This window comes from Prionailurus viverrinus, chromosome E3 (genome assembly GCF_022837055.1).
Source record: "Prionailurus viverrinus isolate Anna chromosome E3, UM_Priviv_1.0, whole genome shotgun sequence".
In the NCBI taxonomy this organism is placed as follows: Eukaryota; Metazoa; Chordata; class Mammalia; order Carnivora; family Felidae; genus Prionailurus; species Prionailurus viverrinus.
Genome location: NC_062576.1, coordinates 5965381 through 5987536, shown reverse-complemented (window position 1 = coordinate 5987536; position 22156 = coordinate 5965381). Strand labels below are relative to the sequence as shown.

Sequence of the window (22156 nt, the reverse complement as noted above, 5' to 3'; positions counted from 1 at the left end):
GAGAACTGGTAGACATGTATCTAGGAAGAGAGCCTTCAGGCAGGAGAGCAAGTACAAAATAGCTATGGTGGGAATGGGTTTGGTGTGTTCAGATAACAGCCTGGAGGCCGTTGTGCCTGGAGCACAGTGATTGGGGCCAGGGAAGGGGGTGGCCAGAGCCAAACCTGCTTAATTATATGAAGTATCCAGGCTTTTGGTGCCCTACCCTGCTGTTAAATGGATAAACTCTCTGATGACCTTAAATCTATGTAGACCTGAGAGTTGAGGATGAAACCATTGCAATATACTAGTTAACTACCTTTCATTGTTTCTCCTCTCCTGCTCGGATATTTCCAGTTATGGGTACTTTTTTATTGCTGACAGGGGAGGCAGTTAAAGTTCTTTTTAAAAAGGTACTGTTTACAGGGCACCTGGGTGGCTCAGTTGGTTGAGTTTCTGACTTCAGCTCACATCATGATCTCACGGTTCGTGAGTTTGAGCCCCACGTTGCGCTCTGTGCTTACAGCTCAGAGCTTGGAGCCTGCTTTGGATTCTGTCTGTCTGTCTCTCTCTCTCTCTCTCTCTCTCTCTCTGTCTCTCTCTCTCTCTGCCTCTCCCCTGCTCACACTTTGTTCCTCTCTTTCAAAAATAAATAAACATTAAAAAAAAATTTAAAGTTACTGTTTTTTACTCATCAGGTAGGAAAAAACTGTGGCAACACTAAGTGTTGGTGAGTGTGTGGTAAGATAGTACTTTCATACAGTGGTTGTGGGACCACCCACTGCTACAGCCGCTTTCTCTAAAGTATATTGTGGTATATAACAAAATTGAGAAATCTGTCACATACTCTATGCCTCAGCAATTCTGTTTCTAGGTAATTTCTTACCTGTGTGTACGAGACATGTACAGTCCCTTGCCACATACTTCATATTAGCCAAAACTCATAAGCCCATCTAAATGCTACTCAGTAGAGGAAATAAATTGGCTTACTTGATTGTGAGGGCTGGGAAGTCTGAAATCTGTAGTGTAGGCAAGCAGAGTATCGTCTTCCTCAGGAAGACCTTAGTTTTATTCTTGAAGGCTTTTCGAGCGATTAAAGGAAGCCTACCCTGATTATTGAGGATAGTACTTAAACTGGTTGTAGATGTTAACCATATCTATAGAATTCCTTCACAGCAACACCTAAATTAGTACCTAACTTACTGACTGTTATGCAGACACCTAAAACTAACAATCACAATGGGATACCATGCAGACTTAAAGTAGTAGAATAAACTCAGTCAATATGTAACCAGGTAGGCAGGTCTCAGGAACATAACATTGAATTAAAAAAAAAAAAAAAAAGTAAGAGTGAAATGTATTATGATACCATTTATTTTATCAAAATGTACAAAACAAAATTATGTATCAGTCAGGACTAAATATATGTATATGTAAAAGTATAAAATATGAGTTAGAAAATTAACAGCATTCTTAATTGATGGTTCCCTCTGGGGAGAAGAAAGTAAAGAGATAGAAGATTTGGCTGGGGTGGTTAAAAACATCCTGTGGTTTTGTAATATTTTAATTCCTTTACACTAAAGAAAATCAGTATGATAGTGTCAACCATTATTCTTGTGAGGACTATAGGTAGTTGAGGAGTCTTCTTTTTCTTTACTTTTCTTTTTTTCTTAAGGGAAAGAAAAGAAGGTCAAATATTTGTTTGCCCGGGTAGAGTTGGTCAATATTGGTTTAATTCTTCTGCTATTAGAATATTTTATTAATAAAAAATCAGGAGTAATATCACAAGAAATCCTCTAAAAAGAAAAAGAAAACATTGTAGTCTCCCATAATTTCTCACACTAAAATAATGCTCTGTTATACAACCATTTTCAGCTTATACGATTGCACAATTCACTTTGAGGAATTGTATTGAGACCTGAGGGGTGAGCGCAAAGGTTAGCAGGGAGGCTGCCTGGGCCTGACCTTTGCGATCTTCAGCAAAGTTTTTATTTTATTTATTTAGTTTTAAATATTTATTTATTTATTTTGAGTGAGAGAGAATCCCAAGCAAGCCCAACACGGGGCTCGATCCCATGAACCCAAACCGTGAGATATGACATGACCCAAGCTGAAATCAAGAATGGACGTTTAACTGACTGAGTCACGCAGGCACCCCTTCAGCAAGGTTTTTAAATTTAGCATCTCAAAGCTTTGGTGTGTCATCCATAAAATGATGATGATAATAATCATGTTGTTAGGATCTAATGAAACGTGGGCACAGAGCCTGAAATATAGTAGCACTCCATAAATGCCAAATTTATCTCACCTAGGAAAAAAAGAATAAAATATTCTCAACTGAATAGAAGAAATAATAACACCTTCGATTTCCTTTGTATCCCACACTTTTCTAGAGTATTTTATATTCATGGTCTCTCTCATCCTGATGTGACCCTTCAAGGTAGAATAGCCAGTATCATTTATTTTCATATTACAGAGAGGAACTCAGGTATCTGGAGACATCTGTGGAAATGGGAATGTTCATCCACTTGAAGAGTTGACTAATATTTTAGAGCTTTTGTCTTGCAATATTAATTATTACAATTGATTCAGTGTGCGCTAAGTACCAGGTGCTTGGAAGAGCACATAAGTGTTGCATAAATACTACTTAATATCTCATTGAATCTTCATACTCCTCATGAAGTCCAAATTATCATTATTTCCATTTTATAGAAGAGAAGATTGAGGGGCGCCTGGGTAGCTCAGTCGGTTGGGCGTCCGACTTCAGCTCAGGTCATGATCTTGCAGTTCATGGGTTCGAGCCCCGTGTCGGGCTGTGTGCTGACAGCTCAGAGCCTGGAACCTGTTTCAGATTCTGTGTCTCCCTCTCTCTCTGACCTTCCCCCCGTTCATGCTCTGTCTCTCTCTGTCTCAAAAATAAATAAACGTAAAAAAAAAAAAAAAAAAAAAAAGAGGAGATTGAGCCTTAGCGAGGTGGTGATGTGATTTCCCCAATTTTTTTTCAGTTTTTTCTCATCCAGCGTTAACCGGGCCCATTGCTACTGGAATGCATGTTACAAATTATAGATAATACAAATCGATAGATAATGCAAGCTAGAAGCTAGTAGCATAGATAGATAATACAGACTGAAGGGGAACAAAAACACTATTCATGTTTGATAGGAAGCATTTCTGTGTTTTACATATTTGAATCTTGACTATTTCTGCTGTAACTTAATACTTCAAACAGAATATCTCCGTTGTCTTATTTTCCTTTACTTGGCTTGTGCTCCCCATTGAAGATGGATATGAAAACATGACTCTTGTGACCATCTGTTAGTCTACAAGCAGCTGCTTTTTTGCCAAATTTACTCACTAATATCTTCCCTAAAGGCAGGGGACATAATCAAATACTGATGTTAGTCCAGGAATGGTGGCTTCCAACAACACAAGGAAGGGATAAGTAAAATTTTCTACAAATGATGTCTATCTAGAAGTATTCTCAAACAGTTAATCCTTATTAACAGATAATCTTGTCACATGAAATGAGAATGTGCCTTAATTAGTTTAAGCATTTGTGACATTACTGGATTAATTTGTATGAGATTATATAAAATGGCATTGAAACTTTCAAGGGTAAATATGTTACCTGAAGAACATTATAAAACTCCCTATTTACTTAGAGATTCTTAAATCACTTTTAAAAGCTTATTCCAGTGTAAATATTACCCACAATTTTCAACTGAGAAAAATAAAGCACTGAAATATCAAATAATTTGTCCTTGGTCATGTAGAGAATTGGAAAAAGAAACGTAAACTAATTCTTAGAAATTTAAAGTCAGCTCAGTTTATCTGGCTAGTCAAAATTGAATTAATGTATGATTCATTGTCTTTAGTTCCATGTTGGTAAAGGTAATTGTTTTTTTTTTTTTTAATGAAGGAAAAATCTAAATGGTGAGGAAGTTAAAACCTTCATAAGATTATATAATTCATTTTAAAATTATGATCTGTAGCTCCACAGTAGGCAGAGGAAATGCATGAGATAAATGGGCCAGCTAGAAATCTGGTGGAAAGTGTGTGGTTTATTCCTCAGCATTTTATTTGGAACAGCTAACCATTAATTCTCCAATGCTGCTTATTGAACTTTTGTGCTAGAACCAACTCCTCTTCCTGAGACTCAGCCCAAGTAGAACAGTGATATTGCCAGTTATTTTAGCTTAGACTATCCATATTGCTCTCTGAATGGAAATGAAACTCATTCTGGTGGAAACTGGTTTGGCAAATTATCCTCCTTGCCAGGCAGTAACTGAGCTTTTGTTATTGATTGTAACAAAATAGTGTTTCTTGGACCGTTTTTTTGTTTTGTTTTGTTTTTATACTTGGTATTTAAACCTTTTATTTTTAGTGCCAAACTTAAAATGGATTTGTTCATTACTGCTGGTGATTTTCTCTAAATCTTAGGCCATGTAAACAATTCGGGTCTTAATAAACCTTAACACACCATATGACCTTTGACCCAACGACTGCCCTCTCAAAAAAGTGTGGGACCCATCCAGTTCACAAAGATATCCACTGCTACTTATAAAACTTTACAGATTGTGGAGTACAAAGGCAGCACTGCTTTTTTGTTCCTGAGTTTAAAAATACATGTACTTCAGCTAAAATAACTAGATTAATGGCCAAGAGCCAGGGTAGAAATGGATTTTCCACTGTTCAAGGGGGCCAAAGTTTCCGGGGGAAAAATTTCTGTAGCTAAACTTAAATAATAAGAAATTGAAGTGTATGTTAAACTTTCGAGCCTAAAAACTCTTGTATTGTTTTCTCTGAAGCTTATTGTAGTCCTAAGTCTTATGAGTTAACTTTTTTCCCCAATAGAATCATTTGGATGGTTGGTTTATGCTAGGTGTTAATTTTGGAAGTTCTCATTAATTCATTGTTTTTGATATTTTAAGATAGGAGTTATATGTAAACATTTCAGGAATTATATCAAGAAATCAAATTATATGTTCCCCTTATTTGGCTTAGCTGAACTAAGAATAATCTTAAGAAAAAACACAGATCTGGGCTTCTTTTTAATGACTGTATTCTAGTAGACAGAGTTAGCTCTGCATCTGTTTCCTTATATTCTTACCCATCCAAACTCAGCCTCATAAGTTTATTATAAGAATTTTAAATGATGTTTTTAAAGTTTTATCTTTAATTTTTTTTTTTAATGTTTATTTTTGAGAGAGAGAGAGACAGAGCATGAGTGAGGGAGGGGCAGAGAGAGACACAACCCAAAGCAGGCTTCAGGCTCTGACCTGTCAGCACAGAGCCCGATGGAGGGGCTTGAATTCACAGGCCAAGAGATCATGACCTGAGCTGAAGTTGGATGCTTAACTGACTGAGCCACCCAGGTACCCCAGGTTTTATCTTTTTATTAGAACTTACATTCTTGTTGTCCAGACTTAGTCTCTTAAGATTATTATAAGAATTTTGAAAGAGATATTGAAAAGTAGTTTTATCCTTTTATTAAAAAGCAATTATTTTCCAATAAAGTTATTAGATTTTAAAAAGTACCAAAATCTCATACATTGCTGATGGGAATGTAAAATGGTACAGGCACTCTGGAAAATAGTTTGGCAATTTCTTATAAAGTTAAACATATACCTACCATATGACGCAGCAATTGAACTCCTAGGTATTTATCCTGGAGATATGAACACTTACGTTTACACAGAAATCGGTATGTGATTGTCCATATCAGGTTTATTTGCAAGTGCCAAACACTATAAACAACCAAAATGTTCAACGGGTATATGTATAAATAAACTATGATACATCTGTACTGTGGAATACTACTAGCCAAAAAAAGGAATAAACTATTAATACACCCAACAACTTGGATGGTTCCTAAGGACATTGTGCTGAGTGAAAAAGCCAGTCTCAGAGGTCACATACTGTATGATTCCATTTATATAATATCTTCACAATGACAAAATTAGAGTGATTGAGATTGGTGGAGAGGGTGTGACTGTAAAGGGGTAGCATGAGAGAGATCACTGTGTTAGTGGAACAGTTCTGTACTGTATCTGTGGTGATGGTCACATAAGTCTATACTTGTGTTAAGATTTCATAGACACAATGTACTTTCCCCCCTCAAAATGAGTGATATAAAAACTGGTAAATACAGGGGTGCCTGGGGGACTCAGCCAGTTAAGCATCCCACTCTTGATTTCCGCTCAGGTCATGTTCTCATGGTTCATGAGATCGAGCTGCACATCAGGCTGTGTGCTGGCAGTGCAGAGCCTGCTTGGGATTTTCTCCCCCTCTCTCTGCCCTGCCCCTGCTCATGGACTTCTCGCTCTCAAAATAAATAAATAATAAAAACATTTAAAAAAACAAAAACAAAAGAAGCTTACAAAAAAAAAACTGGTAAATACAAATGAAGTCTGCGGTTTAGTTAAGCGTTCTACCAATATCAGTTTCCTGGTTTTGATAATGTACCATGGTTATATAAGTTACCGTCAGTGGAAAAGCATATGTGAGAACTCTCAGTACAGTTTTTATAGCTTCTTGTGAATCTTGAACAATTTCAAAATAAGCCTACAAACAAAACAAGGGAATTGAGAAAAGAGGGTAGAAATAGCAGCTATGGCTTTAGGTCCCTGTGATCCAGTATTGAGACTTAGATCTTTCAGAGAGACTGGTATGGGAGTCATCTTTGGCTTTGGGGCTTTATGGCTGCTGGTTGTAAATGAGGCTCAAACAGATGACTGGCTGCAATAACACAGGATGAGTGGACTTCCAGTTAAGTACAGCAGATTGACCCTGAGGTTTTTCTTCTAAGAATACATAGAAATGATGGGGCGCCTGGGTGGCTCAGTCGGTTGAGCATCCAACTTTGGCTCAGGTCATGATCTCACAGCTCATGAGTTCGAGCCCCACGTCGGGCTCTGTGCTGACAGCTCAGAGGCTGGAGCCTGCTTCGGATTCTGTGTCTCCTCTCTCTGCCCCTAACCGACTCGCATTCTGTCTCGGTCTCTCTCAAAAATAAATAAACATTAAAAAAAAAAAGAGAGAGAGAGAGAGAATACATTGAAATAACAAAGGAAGGAAAAGAAAAAGAGGAGAGGAAAGGAGGGTGGGTGGAAGCCATAAATTCATGGTAGAAAGGACTGAAAAAAGAGCAGTTGATGAACAGCCTAGAAAAATTTGGAGGAGTGGTAGCTGCCTTAAGAAAACTTAAAGACTCTGCAGTGGGAGTACTGATGAGAGCTAAGCCATTCACCTCAAAGAACCTGAGAGGCTGGAGAGCAGGCCCACAGAAGGTGGGGACGGAGGGGACACCCAGGGCCAGAAAAGGAGTTACACAAGGTGGTTAAACTGACAGTTTTTCTTTCCTACCTGAACCACCACTACTACTAGAAGCTCTCTCTGCCTGGCAGACTCAAGATTTAATCTCAGGGCATACTGAATCATAGGAGGTCTCGACCTGGAAACAACAGCAGAAGGTGGAGGGAATAAACCTTAGAGAGCAGGAATTCAGTAAAAATCAACTCAGTAAACTGTGAAATTCCCAACCCAGTCACCTTCCTGATGGGTGGGGAAAGCCAGCCACCTGGCCATTGCCTCTTCCCCTACCCCTGATAGGAAATAAGAAACTTGTCTAGAGAGATTCAGTGGACCCTGGTTACTGTCACATGGCCAGTTTGTCTATAGCTGACTTGTCCAGTTACTCTGAATGAAGCCTACTAGTCAACAACAACCCTAGTGTACACACCCACACCCACAAGCTTCCAGCCAGCATTTTAGGACTTTACTCTTAAATATGAACAGGCTAGGGGCTTCTGGGTGGCTCAGTCAGTTAAGCATCCAACTTCAGCTCAGGTCATGATCTCACAGTCCGTGAGTTCAAGCCCTGCATTGGGCTCTGTGCTGACGGCTCAGAGCCTGGAGCCTGCTTTGGATTCTGTGTCTCCCTGTCTCTCTGACCCTCCCCCATTCATTCTCTGTCTCTCTCTGTCTCAAAAATAAATAAACATTAAAAATTTTTTTTTTTTAATTTCTAAATATGAACAGGCTATCAGGGATTGCCAGATGTCTGAGGAAAGCCTCCAACACAAAAGACAGATGGATGCCAAACAATGAAAAGAAATAATTAGGAGATAATATGGGGAACTGGAAGAAAATAACAAAAAAGTTATAATTTATTCCTATTAGAGATACATCATTCACAAAACAAGAACTGGATACTTTTAAAAAGGGATAATTAAAAAAAAAAAAAACCTGCAAAGAGCCCAAATTTAAAATATGATATCAAAAGTTTTAAAAAACATAATAGAAGACTTGGAATGTGAAGTTGATATCTGTCTGAGATGGGGGAACAAAAAGTGGAAAATCAAAGAAAAAAGGTAAAATGATTAGATAATAAATTCAGGGTGTGTAAAATCCTTATCAGAATTCCAGAAAGTAGGGAGAGACAAAAAACAAAACAGGAACATTTTTCAGACCTAATGGGCTTAACTTTCTATATGGATAGGGTCTGTTGAATGCCCAGTAAAATAAATAAGTACCCATACTAAGACAGACCATTATGTAGTACACAGGGATAAAGAGAAGTCTTCCAGAAATAAGCACCCCCAACTGTGTCCTATGCAAAGGAAGAAGAAATGACGGCTGACTTCTCAGTAGCAAAACTGGATGTTAAAAATTGTGGAGCAGTATCTTTAACATTCTAAAGGAAAATCACTTTTGCTTTGTAGTACTCTAGCCAGCAAAATATCAATCAAATGTCAAGGTAAAGATAATGTCAGACACATGGTGACTCAAATTTATCTATCATGCATCATTCCTTAGGTTGTTGTTGGAGAATGATCTTCAGCAAATGGGAATAAATGAAAGAGGAAGGTGTGGAGTCCAGTTAATGAGAGCTCTAACACAGGGGATCAGAAAAGGACATGCAAGGGTAGCAGCGTGGCAGGGACAGTCAGGCCAGACTGAGCAAGAGGACGGAGTCCTTGGAGGAAGTTCAGGGGAAAAATGGAATGGAAGATTAGCTGACAACTTTGTGCATTTGAAAAATAATATTGATAGACTTCTGCTAGATGGGATGGAGCATGTGGAAAAATTTAAGGTAGATTCATGGAAAACTAATCCAGGGAGGGGCGGTGTGTGTGGAGGGTGATGAGATGATTGTTAATCCCAGGAGAAACAAAGACTGTACCAAGAAAGGAACATAATCCCTAGTACATTCCTTGCATTGTCGTGACCGATATTTACAAAGTCATAATAAACCCTCTCAACTTACCAGCAAATTGCCATTTAATTATATAGGAAGGATTGGGGTAGGGAAAGTGGAGTGATATGGAGAGCTGAGCCCTTATCTAGGGTAGTAGAAAGCCAGTCATTATTGTCCAAAATTGAGAAATCAAGAATATTATCCAAAACTATGGCAATGAATATAAGAATAACAACTTAGTTGAAAGTGCTCTTAGGAGTAAGTTGAAGTTTAGGGAAAGGTTGAGCCAAGGGTTGTTTTTCATGATAAGCCTTTATCATTGTTTGATAAAATAAAAGTTATTATGTTCTCTCTGTACTGGTTTATAAAGGAGAACCTTTTATCCTGAAGAGCATGTGTATCAAGTATCTGTCATTTGAATGTTGTGTGTTTTTCATTCTTTTTATTGCCTGGTCTTGTACAAATAGGGTTCACATTTGGGGAGAGGAGGTAAGGAGACTTGAGTGGTCCACCCAGAGTGGCTAATGCTGTGAAGCTCATTATTTGTAGATGGAACAAATACATTCAGTCCCCGTGTATTCTTAGTCAAGAAGTCAGAAACCCATAGGAATGATCTTTTGTCTGTACTTTAAGTTTAGGTCAACATTCTAAATAATTGCCTCTTATATTTATCATAGCATTTGTCTCTATGTTTGTGACTTTCTAGTGATATAAGAATAACACTTTTAAAAATGAAAACCATGACATTTGCAGAGATATGGCATCATGAAATCTATGAGAGGGAAACCATGTCTTTCCATCTACTATTGTGTGCACAGGACCTACCTACCACTCGGTGGTTACTCCATAAGTACTTAATGAATAAACTGATCACTAGGAAAAAAAATGCCAGTGACCACCTGGACAGAAGGTCGCAGACTGGCCTGTGTCCTAGGGCCATCAGCAACACCCACCCTCATACCCTCTCCTGGTTATCAAGCATAGTAAAAACAAGATCTCTTAGAAATGTCTGTTCAGGGGCACTTGGGTGACTCAGTCAGTTAAGCATCTAGCTTTGGCTCATGTCATGGTCTCATGTTTCGTGGGTTCAATGCAGGCTGACAGCTCAGCCTGGAGCCTGCTTCGGATTCTGTGTCTCCCTCTCTGTGCCCCTCCCATGTTCGTGCTCTGTCTCTGTCTCTCAAAAATAAATAAACGTTGAAAAATAAATAAACGTTAATTAAAAAAAAAGAAAGAAAGAAATGTCTGTTCAATTGATAACCAAAACATCGCTTATATAGTTATAAGGTTCCAATCATACACACCTGTTTTTAACATTAGCGTGACAACCATTAACCTACTTAAACCCCACTGGGAGCATCAGCTTCTGGGCCTGTAACTCCTGTGGGGTATGCTTTGGAGGTATGCATGTCGGCTACTTGCTCCATTTATAGTAGGTTCTAGGCAGCCCTTGGACAACTGGGAAACTGCCAGGATCACATGTGTCTTGCCAGTACAAGTGCCCTGTTCCATCAGTAAAGAAGTATGTGCTCTTCATTATTTTAAAGTAAACATTCATGGCTTTGTAGACGTACTGTCGAGCATACACAGGCATCCATGGCTATGTAGTGACAAAGTCTAAAGATTACTTGATCTACTGTTTGCTTATCTTATTAATTTGTTTGTTTGTTTGTTTGTCAGAATGTTATGGAACAGTTCAATCCTGGGCTACGAAATTTAATAAACCTAGGAAAAAATTATGAAAAAGCTGTTAATGGTAAGTGTGTTTTCTAAATTTATAAATATAGTGCACATATAAAAACCATTCAGTAAATATTTTACTTAATTATTTTTATGTGGTTAATAGTGAATTTTTGAAATATCTTGAAGTTAAAAACAATACTTAGGTTAATTCTATGGAAGTTTGCAATGATAGGATATTAGTGTATTTGAAATGAATAAATTGAATCATTGGCTATTCTAAGTGATGTATTTCAATTACCAGATCATGGTTTTTGACCGGACTCAATCTTTTACATCATTGCCATAAACATGTTTTCCACTTTGCAAACCAAATTCGTCGTGAACTAATAACATATATTAAATGTGTGCTTAAAATATTTGTTAGTGTCTTGCAGCAGAAGAATTACTCTCTTTTTATTTATGTAGAATACTTTCTTGCCTTTGGGTGTATAACTTCTGATAGTGATATGAGAAAAGTTTTAGCCTGAACGGAAAAACATCTGAGTTAAAGGTTGAAGTTAAAATTTTCATTTCCAAAAGAGTGCTTCCTTTAAAATGAATTCAGGCGTTGGCTTTTGTCTCTCTTTGTGAACTGGAGTTGTTTGCTAGTTTCAAGAGGTTTCATTGGAGGAAGCTGACCTGCATCTACACATGCATTTCCCTACTAAGAGGTGAATGTTATCAGTGATCACCTTAAAAACTTGAGATGCTGATAATCACTAGATTTTAACACAGTCACAATAATTCTCCCTATGTAACAAGTGTCACCCCAAAAATATTCAGACACCATTTTCACCCTCTACCTTGGTTCACTAAAACCACCATGTAACATAAGTAGAAAACTTAGTTTCCAATGGTTCACATCAAGTTCTGGGTCTTTTATGTATTTCTCATTTCCTTCTTTCACCATGTCACACCTTTGGCTGCTCCCTCTTGAGGTTTTGAAAATAAATCTGTGACCTCATATACCCTTAGCATAAGCATGCCCCAGGAAGAGGGGGTATGGTAGCTAGAGTTTGGATGACAGGTGCCCAATTGTCATAATCATGGGAAAGTAAACTACTTATTTACTTTCTTCTGGATCTCTGTGCTGTTTGCCAGACATTTTCACTGTTGGGAAACCATCCCTCACCCCCCAAGAAGTGTCAGCGACCTCTGTAGGTGACCCCCTCACCTCCCTTATCAAAGAGCAGGAGACTGGTTTTAGAATTCTTGCACAGCTGACTCTCCCTCCATGACTGCTTAGTCACAAGGCCACAAAGTCATTGCTTTAGATGCCCCTGTGAAGGAAGTCACAATGACCTGCGATGGTTTTTTTTCTTTCTAGCACTTGGTGCCTCTCTGAGGCAGTTTTACAAGGTGACTCAGGGAGCTGCCAGCAGCTTAGTCTCTTGCTAAATAAGGCTTCTCCCCAAAGGGACTATTTTGCACTTTTAAAGTATTTCCAGAATTTCTGCAGGCCATCTGTTTTTTACTGAAGCCATCGAGAAATTGAGATAAATTTGTAAAGTCCTCGGTAAGAATTTGTAGTATAGTTGAGGATGCCAGATGTGCAGTCACCACTTAGGTCATAAGTCAGGACAACATTCACAGCTAACAAAGAGCATGGAAAGAGCAGTGTCACAGGAATTTGAGCAGTGAAGTTGGTGGGGGAACAGAGCAGGCAGGAGGCCTTGTAGGAGCTGTGCAAGCTGACACATGTTAGGTTTCAGGCAGAAAAGACAGCATCCAAGCCAAAATCTGAGGCCCAGACTGGCATGAGTGAGCAGCTGTTGGGGAATAGTAAAATACAAGGTGGAATGGGGTCAGATTGTTAATGCGTGTGAATGCAGCATCAGTTATCTATAGCCACATAACAAAGTCTCCCTAAACTTGGTGGCTTAAGGCAGCAATAGTTTATTATTTCTCAAGGTCCTGTAAAGGCATTGCAGTTCTCTGGACCCCTAGGGCTCAGTCCTACAATTGCAGTCAGCTGGGGGCTGGGCTCCCTCTTTCTGGCATAGCAGACTTCCAAGAGTGCAAATCCCTGTGGGAGTTATGCTTGCTGGTACCCCATTGGCCAAAGCAAGTCACACGACCAAGCCCCCAATCAATGTATAGGGGACTACAAAAGTTGGGAATTCTGGGAGGTATGGTTTATCCAAGGCGATTTCTGTAAAATCTGTCATGAACTCTGGAGTGTGGGCTTACACTATGGGCAGTCGAGGCCATGAAGGTTCTTGAGCACTCCTGTAACCTAATGAAATCATACTTTAAGGGAAAATTATCTGGTAGCAGTTTGTAGATTAGATTGATGAAGTAGTTGGTCAACCACTAAAATAGGACAAATATGCTTCGTTCCTTAAAACAAGTGATAGAAAATCTCCTAATGTATTCACAAAGGGGGGATGGCAAAATTATGAGAAGAGTATTCTTTATTAAGTTCTGGATAAATTATATAGTTTTTAAAGTTAATTCAACTTTATTATTAAAGCAAGAATATTTTACCATTCTGAGGTTAAATAGTTTTAAACATAAGTCAACAGTTAACAAAAAATTTCAATTTCACGTGTGGATGCAAACCGAAAATTTTTTTTATGCATTGTGCATATATGGCATTCTCCCACTGATCTGCTTTTCAGCTTATCAGTATCATACAACTTAAAATCTTCTTATTAAAAGTTGCACCTATTAACTTGCCAGTTTATTGGCTACAAACCTTGTTTTTAGGTAGAGTCCTCTCTTTTTCAGTTCTAGCTGAGACCAAAGAGTCGCGAAAAGCACGGTGATTTAGAACTGAGGAAGTAAACTACCTTAGTTGGAGTTATGTGCACTGCCTCTGATTTGCCATTGACCTTGGGCACGTCCCAGCATATCTTCACTCCACTCTCCTTCATGAAACAGGGTGATAACATCACTGACCCATGTCTTAATATTCTTGGATAGGTAAACTTAAGTAAGGCTTGGAAAGTCCATATAAATGCTACTTGTTATTGTTCTTTTTTACTATTATATTTTAAGGTTATCCTCTGTCTTATGAAATAACTGTATAATAGAGCGTTACATTTCTTAAACTTGTATACATATTAGTAAAAGCTGTAACTTTTACATTTTTTTTCAACTCTACAAGAAATAGATGAATTTGCCATGAAAATGCTACTTTTTTGGCCAGTAATATCCTCAGCTAGACTTGTACATAATTTGTTCTGTGGCACCCCCTACCTTCTCCCCCCTACTTTTTATGCTTGAGATATTTTTTTTAATCCACTGCTGTAAAACAATACCCATTATAAATTGGGGCAAAGCACTTGGTATGGCCTCTGGTTTTCTTCGCAGTAAAAAGGAAAGGAATCTTAGAGATTCCTAAGGGCTCTTTTAGTTCTAAAATTTTGTATTCTTCAGAGTTAGTCTTTGAGTAAAGCAAAATAAATTATTTTCTTCAAAACCACATTAAATAGGCTAGGTGTTGTTAAAAAGCTTGCTTGTTGTACACTATCAGTCTTACCAAACCTAGCTTGTTGGAAAGTGAAGGAAGGAATCCATATTAGCAGCTTCCATGCTTGTGCTCTTAGGGCATTTTATAGATGACCCTCCTTTGTTTCAGAAAGGATAGTGACCTTGCCCAGGGAGGTCGTGTCATTAGAAGTAAAGGCAGAATGCAGACCCAGGTCTGTCTTGCCCCTGACTCCCTTTCTTAAAGAAAAAGAAAGGAAGGAAAAAGAAAAATCAAAAACAGATTTCTACACCTTATAATTTAGTCTTCAGAATCAATTTAAAAAGAGAAATACTATTTTTAAGAGAAATAGAATCCAATTGATATAGCAATAGAAGTTTTCCTTGTTTCTGCCAAAAAGGTAGTGGGGAGATGATAGAACATTCAGTTATTTTTCAGAGAATTCTGTTGTGTTTTTGGAGTGATTAAAATAATGTATTTTAAATTTCATACCTTTCCCCCCTAACAACAATTATTTCATTGTTCGTGGCTCAGAATAAGTTTTTCAATAGAAAAGTAAAAGTGCCATTGAAAGGCCAGGTTCCTGGGCCACCCCATGCAAGTTCTTTCAACTAATAATGTTGCAGACCTGTGTAGCTGTAGAATAACCAGCTGAGAAAAGCTCTCTTGCTGGAGCGGATATGTTTCCAGCCCTAATTTGATGTTGGAAACATATCCCCTCTGGAACTGGCATCAGAAGGCAGGGCCTTTTCTGGATTCAGCTATGCCAGGGCTGGTCCAAGGTGAGGATCCTGTGGAGCTTTCCATTGGGCGGGGGCCTCCGAAAGTGCAGTGGAGGGACGTCACAGCTATCAGGCACAAGCCCTGCCCTCCGAGAGCCACCCTTGGCACAGCCCAAACCTTTCTGCACCCAGAAGGGACTGAGGGATATTTGGAAGCAAACCTCCATGCACTTCCTCTTTTCCTTGTGTAAGTGATGATTTTTGTGTGTCACCTTCCCTGTCTAGCTATGATCCTTGCGGGAAAAGCCTACTACGATGGAGTGGCCAAGATTGGTGAGATTGCCACCGGGTCCCCTGTGTCAACAGAGCTGGGTGAGCTGACCGTCATTATATACAAACACAAGTTGAGCTGGTTCATCCTGTGAGCCTTTCATCCTGTGAGCCCTCGTAAGAATACACAAGGTGGCCCAAATCCAGAATAGTAAGAAGGGCTAGCCCAGTACTCCTGTGTGTTGTTCACTTCTGGAATGATGGAGTTCGCTGTAGTCTGCTGAAAGAGGAGGCTTAGTTAGAAGGCGGGCCAAGGCCAGTGGCTGACCTCCCTGCTCCCTAGGAACTGGGCTTCTGCCTCTAAACTTGGGCCCTAGCCCTTCCCCTCGGATCCCCGGAGCATGAAACCCAGGGAGCTTTGACCTACATTCTTAACTGAAGGAGATGGGCACGGCGGGCCTCCCCACTCTGGCAGGAAAGTTTCCTGTGACTCACCTAGCAGAAAGCAGACTCCTTTACGTCCTGCTCTTGGCTCTCCCTGCTTCCACAGTTGCTCTCAGTTGTGATTTTTCCGGTTTTGCTGGTATGAATTGATCTCCTGTGCACACTCGGAGGGCAGCCACACCCTCAGCAGTGCCAGCTGCAGAGGGAATCTGGGTTTCTGTTTACAGAGTCCGTTCACTGCGTCCTCTCCTAAGGGTGGAACAGTCGCTGTTTTTCCTTTTCTTAATAGCCCCACACATAACCATTATTTTTAAAATTTGTTGATTCTTTTTATTTTACAAAGGATAAGATTTCTGGTTTCAAAATGCTTGTTATGATTTGAAAGGTTCAGAAAAGCAGAGGAAAATATTGGTAAAGTGTGTGTATTTAAAAGTGTGTTTCTGTAGAAAGGGGAGGCGGAGGCAGGAGCTGCATGTAGAACATATATTTTAGGGTTAAAATAATTCACATCATTTCTATATAAAGTGTCTTAAGGGTTTTCAAGATGGCTTGGAGAACTCTTACCTGACCCATAAAAGCGGAAGAACAAATTCCAGGTGTGATAACAGTGCTGGGGGTGCGGGCTGGGTTACAGGGTGTGAAGTGGATCTGGGCGCCCAGTAACATTCTCTGACAACTTCCGTTCTTGAAGAGTTTGTAAAGAGTCTTGAAACCTAAGCCTGAAGTGATGTCGTGTGATGATGAAGTTCGTGCTGCTGTATTTAATAGAATCAGTTACAGGCAGAAATTTTTCAAAGCCCTGACGTGTGCTTTGTTGGTGGCATAACTTGTGTCTGTTCTGGTGAGGTAGGAACTACAGAAACTCTGTCTTCAACAGAGTCAGTTTCATAAAATACACAGTGCGTTGTGCAGTCAGAAGCAGATAGTAAAACTTAGGACATTTGAGGGATGATGGTGATGATTAGAGGGTTCCAAAAATAGGACTAAATTAAAAAGACACATCCTATTTGTGTCAGGCCCAAAGGGAAAATGTGTGACCCTTACATTAAACCATATGGTGCTGATTCACCGTCATTCAGTTTCCCTTTTTAATGTTTTATGGTTCTTGCCACTGTTTAAGTAAGATTTCTGTTCCACACCTTACTTTATTCAGCTGCGAGTTCATAATGTTGAATCAACTATTTCCACAGCAACCGTGTTGTTGCAAACACAGGCTGAAACCTTCTTCAGTTTCAATAAGGAAAATATGTTGCAGTGGTGAAATTTTCTTTCATGTGGATATGTATTTGATTCAGAGGGAATGGAAATAACTTCTGTGTTTTATTTTTGTCTCAAGTTATCTTTTTGCTTATATTCACCATCTCATATAGTTAGTAATTTTCTGCTCATCTACAGCAATTTCATGGTAAAGTACTACCCTAGCAAGAGTTGCTTTTGGAGGCCTAATACTGACTTCTTGTGATTTGCTTAGTTTTTCATTTTGTTAAAATTTAGACTAAAATATTGCCCTATATCTGTTTAAATTCTCTGTTTGAAAGAGTAATGAACAGTTCACAGAAGAAAGAGACCAAAAGTGGATTATATTTTCCTCATTTTTCAAGAAGGCTTGTCTTATTGCTGACTTTTGGTGTTGGTATTCATAACTTTATTACGAAACATTTATAAATTCCATCTGATAAAACTGAAGGGGTGTTTCATATGTGAAGATCATGAATCATTTCAGAATTTTCATTCTTTTCCCCCTTTCCCCTGATCTTCCCTCTCCCTCCACCTCCAAATCCTATAGTTTAAAATCTTTCAATTTAGGGACACCTGGGTAGCTCAGTCAGTTAAGCATCCGACTTCAGCGCAGGTCATGATCTCATGGTTCGTGAGTTCGAGCCCCACATTGGGCTCTCTGCTGTCAGTGCAAAGCCCACTTCGGGATCCTCGGTCTCCCTCTCTCTGCCCCTCCCCTGTTCATTCGCTGTCAAAAAGAAGTAAACATTTAAAAATAAGTAAATAAATAGGGGTACCTGGGTGGCTCAGTCGGTTGAGCATCGAATTCAGCTCAGGTCATGATCTCACGGTTTGTGAGTTCAAGCCCCACATGGGACTCGCTGCTGTCAGCACAGAGCCCGCTTCAGATCCTCCCTCTCCCTCTCCCTCTCCCTCTCCGCCCCTCACATGCACATGTGCTCTCTCTCAAAAATAAATAAATAGGGGCGCCTGGGTGGCGCAGTCGGTTAAGCGTCCGACTTCAGCCAGGTCACGATCTCGCGGTCCGTGGGTTCGAGCCCCGCGTCGGGCTCTGGGCTGATGGCTCGGAGCCTGGAGCCTGTTTCTGATTCTGTGTCTCCCTCTCTCTCTGCCCCTCCCCCGTTCATGCTCTGTCTCTCTCTGTCCCAAAAATAAATAAACGTTGAAAAAAAAAAAATAAAAAAAATAAATAAATAAATAAATAAATAAATAAATAAATAAATAAATAAACATTTAAAAAATAAAAATAATAAATAAAATTTTCAGTTTAAAATTTTTGCTTGGGAAAGAAATGAATGGGATGCTGAAAAATTATTACTATTTATTTTTTTTAACATTTAAAAATTTTAAAAAGGTTTTTTTTTTTTACATTTATTTATTTTTGAGAGACAGAGACAGAGCATGAGCAGGGGAGGGGCAGAGAGAGAAAGAGGGAGACACAGAATCAGAAGCAGGCTTCAGGCTCCTAGCTGTCAGCACAGAGCCCGACACGGGGCTCTAACCCACAAACTGAGATCATGACCTGAGCCGAAGTCGGACGCTTAACCGAGTGAGCCACCCAGGTGCCCCTAAAAAAAATCTTTTTGAGTGGAGGAGAGGGGCAGAAGGAGTGTGAGAGAGAGAATCTTAAGCAGGCTTTGTGCTCAGCGTGACACTTGGCACGGGGTTTGATCCCACAACCCTGGGATCATGACCTGAGCCAGAATCAAGAGTCAGATGCTCAACTGACAGCCACCCAGGTGCTTTGAATTCTTACCATTTCTAAAACTTAGATTGCAAGAGTAGGTTTCAGTTTAATGTTGAGTTAAAAAATATTTTTTAATGTTTATTTTTGAGAGAGTGTGCACCCACGTGTGTGCGTATGAGCTGGGGAGGGACAGAGAGGGAGGGAAACAGGATCCGAAGCAGGCTCTGTGCTGACAGCAGAGAGCCCAATGTGGGACTTAAACTCACCACAAGATCATGACCTGAGCTGAAGTTGGAAGCTTAACTGACTGAGCCACCTGAGTGTTCCTGAATTAAAATATTTATTAATGTTGCTATAGAATATACAGTCTCATTTTGTGTGTGTGTGTGTGTGTATACACATAATTTTTTTACGTGAAATTTCTGTTCTATTCTGATGCTTTTGTACTTTGGGAGGTGGGTGAAGAAAATATCCTTTCAGTAAAATATTTACCTAATTCATAGAAATTTGCTGTGAGGAGTCTACTTGGAAAACTTGGCCAAATGCATTATGAGTATTAGAGTGGCAGAACTGAGCATTTCAGTCTCTTGTCTCACTTTAGGGGGGAAAAAAAGGAACTAAAAGCTGGAGGAGAAAGTCGATTAGCTTTTTAACTTTTTATCATTTGGATTGGCACCTATTAAGACCAAGCTGTAGCATTGCCATTCCTGATTTCTGTCTATGGGTTTTTCCATTTAGATATCCCTCTGAGCACATCAGCTCACCAAATGCTATATGAATAATTTTAAGATGTTTTTGCCTAAAAGTACCAAATAACCAGTTAATAGTGGTGTAAACATTAAGGATGTTTATTATCCCACATAAAAAGGCCAGGAGTAGCAGGTTCCTGTTTAAGTAATCATTACTCAGAACTCAGGTTCCTTTTCTTTCTACTTACCCTCAAGTTCAACTCCTCATGGTACCAAGATGGCTGCCATCGCTAGTCTTACACATCACATCCTCCTTCCTCCCGTTGTATCAAAAGCAGGAAGAATTTCTTCTAAGCTGTGCCCTTTACAAAGGAGGAAATCTTTCCCTGGGAGCCCCAGCACACACACCCTCTCATGTCCCATGACTCTGCAGCCAGAGAGCTTTCCCCAGCACCTTTAGCTAAGGAATACCTCTGAGGGGGAGAGGACAGAGCTGTCAGGGGGGACACCTGATGATACCACCATGTCTGGCAGTTCTGGTATCAAAGGTCTTGTTTCAACAACTTTCAGTGAAAGGAAAAGACTTACACAAACGTCCTCACTTTCTCTGTGCCTCAGACTGCGTAGTGCTTCTGCATTCTGTGAGTGTCTCTGGTTCGGATAATGTCTTTCTCCCACGTGGGATGTTTCACTATCATGTATATGCTTCAAACTTTATGATTGTTTTTCCTGGATACTTGCTTTTTCTCCTGAAAACCACAGTCTTCCTTCCCACAGCCTTCTATTCCTATTTGGGAAGTGGGACTCCAAGCACAGAGGAACGTTAAGGATATGGGGGTAGTTTCTGTTTTTCTGCCCTTTTTCTTTTCAGCCTTTACAGTGTCTTGTAATCATGAACTCTTTGGTGCATTTTCTCTGCCTCTGCTTCTCTCTCCTTCCTTTTCTCTCTGTTCAATTGTCTGCATGACCTCACACTTTATTTTTGAAAACTGGGTGACTAGAGAAAAAAAATCACCTGTAATTTTACCACTCTAATACACCTGCTTTGTCACCACTATACTCTTTTCTAGTCTTTTCTTCCTGTGAGTATGCTCTTCTATAGCATGCCTCACAGCGAACATCAAGGACTGGCCCTGCCAGACACAAGGTGCAGCCCCTGACGGGTGTTATTTCATCTCATTCTCTACACAGTCCTATGAGTTGGGTGTAGGCACTTCCACTTTTAGGTAAGACCTAGAAGTGAAAGGTGTGCCCTAGATCACAGTGGATAACAGATGGTCCAACTTTAGAATCTGAGTTCTTCACCTCTGCTCTGCTTACACTGTGCCTCACTAAGGTAGAGGGGACTGGAAAGAGCCAGCCAAGAAGGGGCCACTGAAAAGAAAGGAAATGGGAACCCCATGATGGGGACCTTTTCAATCTGCAGAAATCAGAGTGTCAGAATAGCCAAAGACTGTGGAGGTGCCGGCAGTGAGCTGATTAGAGGCCACCGGCCCCCTTGGAAATGGTGGTTTCACTGGGGTGCTGACCATAAATGCCAGGTATTACATTATGGGATTAGGAAGGATGGAAATTACAGAGCAGTTAACTGTGTGTGTGTGTGTGTGTGTGTGTGTGTGTGTGTGTGTGTGTGTGAGATAGGTGTTATACAATATATTATATATGGCTCTTCTCACAAGTGTTGCCTGACTTGCGCTTGTACTGCTGTGCTTTGTATAGAAACTCAGATCTCAGTTAAGTGCCTGCTGTGTGCCACTTGCTTCTTATTCTTACATTGCCTCATCTCATCCTCAGGAGCCTCAGGGATGAGTTTTTCCTGCTTGAAAACCCAGTAACCCAGTGTTTCCTTGATGTGACTGATAGGCCCTAAAGGGTAAACTTGGTGGTCATTTCTGCGTGGAGGTGAGAGAGAACCTCCATGGGCAGCCACATTGGGTCCTGTGTCCCTAGCTATGTGCTCTGCAGCCAGGCAAGACAGAACAGGGGTTGTAGAGTTGGTGATCCCTAGGGTGCATGGTAGGTGGCATCGGTGCTTCGTGGGTCATAGAGCTTCCTCCCACCCCAGCCGAAGCACAGGAAAGATCCAGTTACCTAGGTTGTGGAAGCCAGGCCAGATTGTATCTTCCCTTGAGACCCTGGCAGGTAGCTTATTACCCAACACCTAAGAGATGCTCAGTAAAGTTTATATTGTTACCTTGCTGCTATCAATTCGTGTTACTTTGGGCAACACTTCGTGACTATGAGCAGGTTGGCATGATGAGTAGTCGAAAGATGAAATGAGATAATGTACCTCCTAGATTCTGTAGTTTCAAAGACCAGAAAGATGCTTCTCTGTTGCCACTTCATATATTCACACATATTTGAGAACTCAAGAAGAGTACAGGTTTTTTTTCATTGACATTATCCTGTAGAATAGGTAATGTAAGTTTGTAAGAATATGCATTTCCTTGATTATTCCTGATTATTCATGAACCAGTTTTTCAGTTCTCTCCATTGTATCTTTGTTTTCTATTTTATGAATTTCTGCTTTTTCTTTTCTTCTTTATGCTGTCTTTAGGATGACTCTGTTATTCTTTTTCTTTTCTTTTTTTTTAATATATATATTTTTTAACATTTATTCACTTTTTGAGAGACAGAGACAGAGTATGAGCAGAGCAGGGGCAGAGAGAGAAGGAGACATAGAATCTGAAGCAGGCTCCAGGCTCCGAGCTGCCAGCACAGAGCCTGACGCAGGGCTCAAACTCATGGACCGTGAGATCGTGACCTGAGCCG

At 39.9% G+C, this 22156-nt stretch overlaps 1 protein-coding gene across 3 annotated transcripts in view; it reads left to right on the top strand.

Annotated features, from left to right (window-relative positions):
* Positions 1-22156, top strand: part of BAIAP2L1 (BAR/IMD domain containing adaptor protein 2 like 1) — a 93820-nt gene that overhangs the window by 15014 nt on the left and 56650 nt on the right. For all 3 annotated transcript variants that reach the window (XM_047839514.1, XM_047839517.1, XM_047839516.1), the window contains exons 2-3: positions 10859-10934; positions 15341-15427. In XM_047839514.1, the coding sequence (XP_047695470.1) occupies positions 10859-10934; positions 15341-15427 (163 nt within the window). The remainder of the gene's footprint in view (positions 1-10858; positions 10935-15340; positions 15428-22156) is intronic.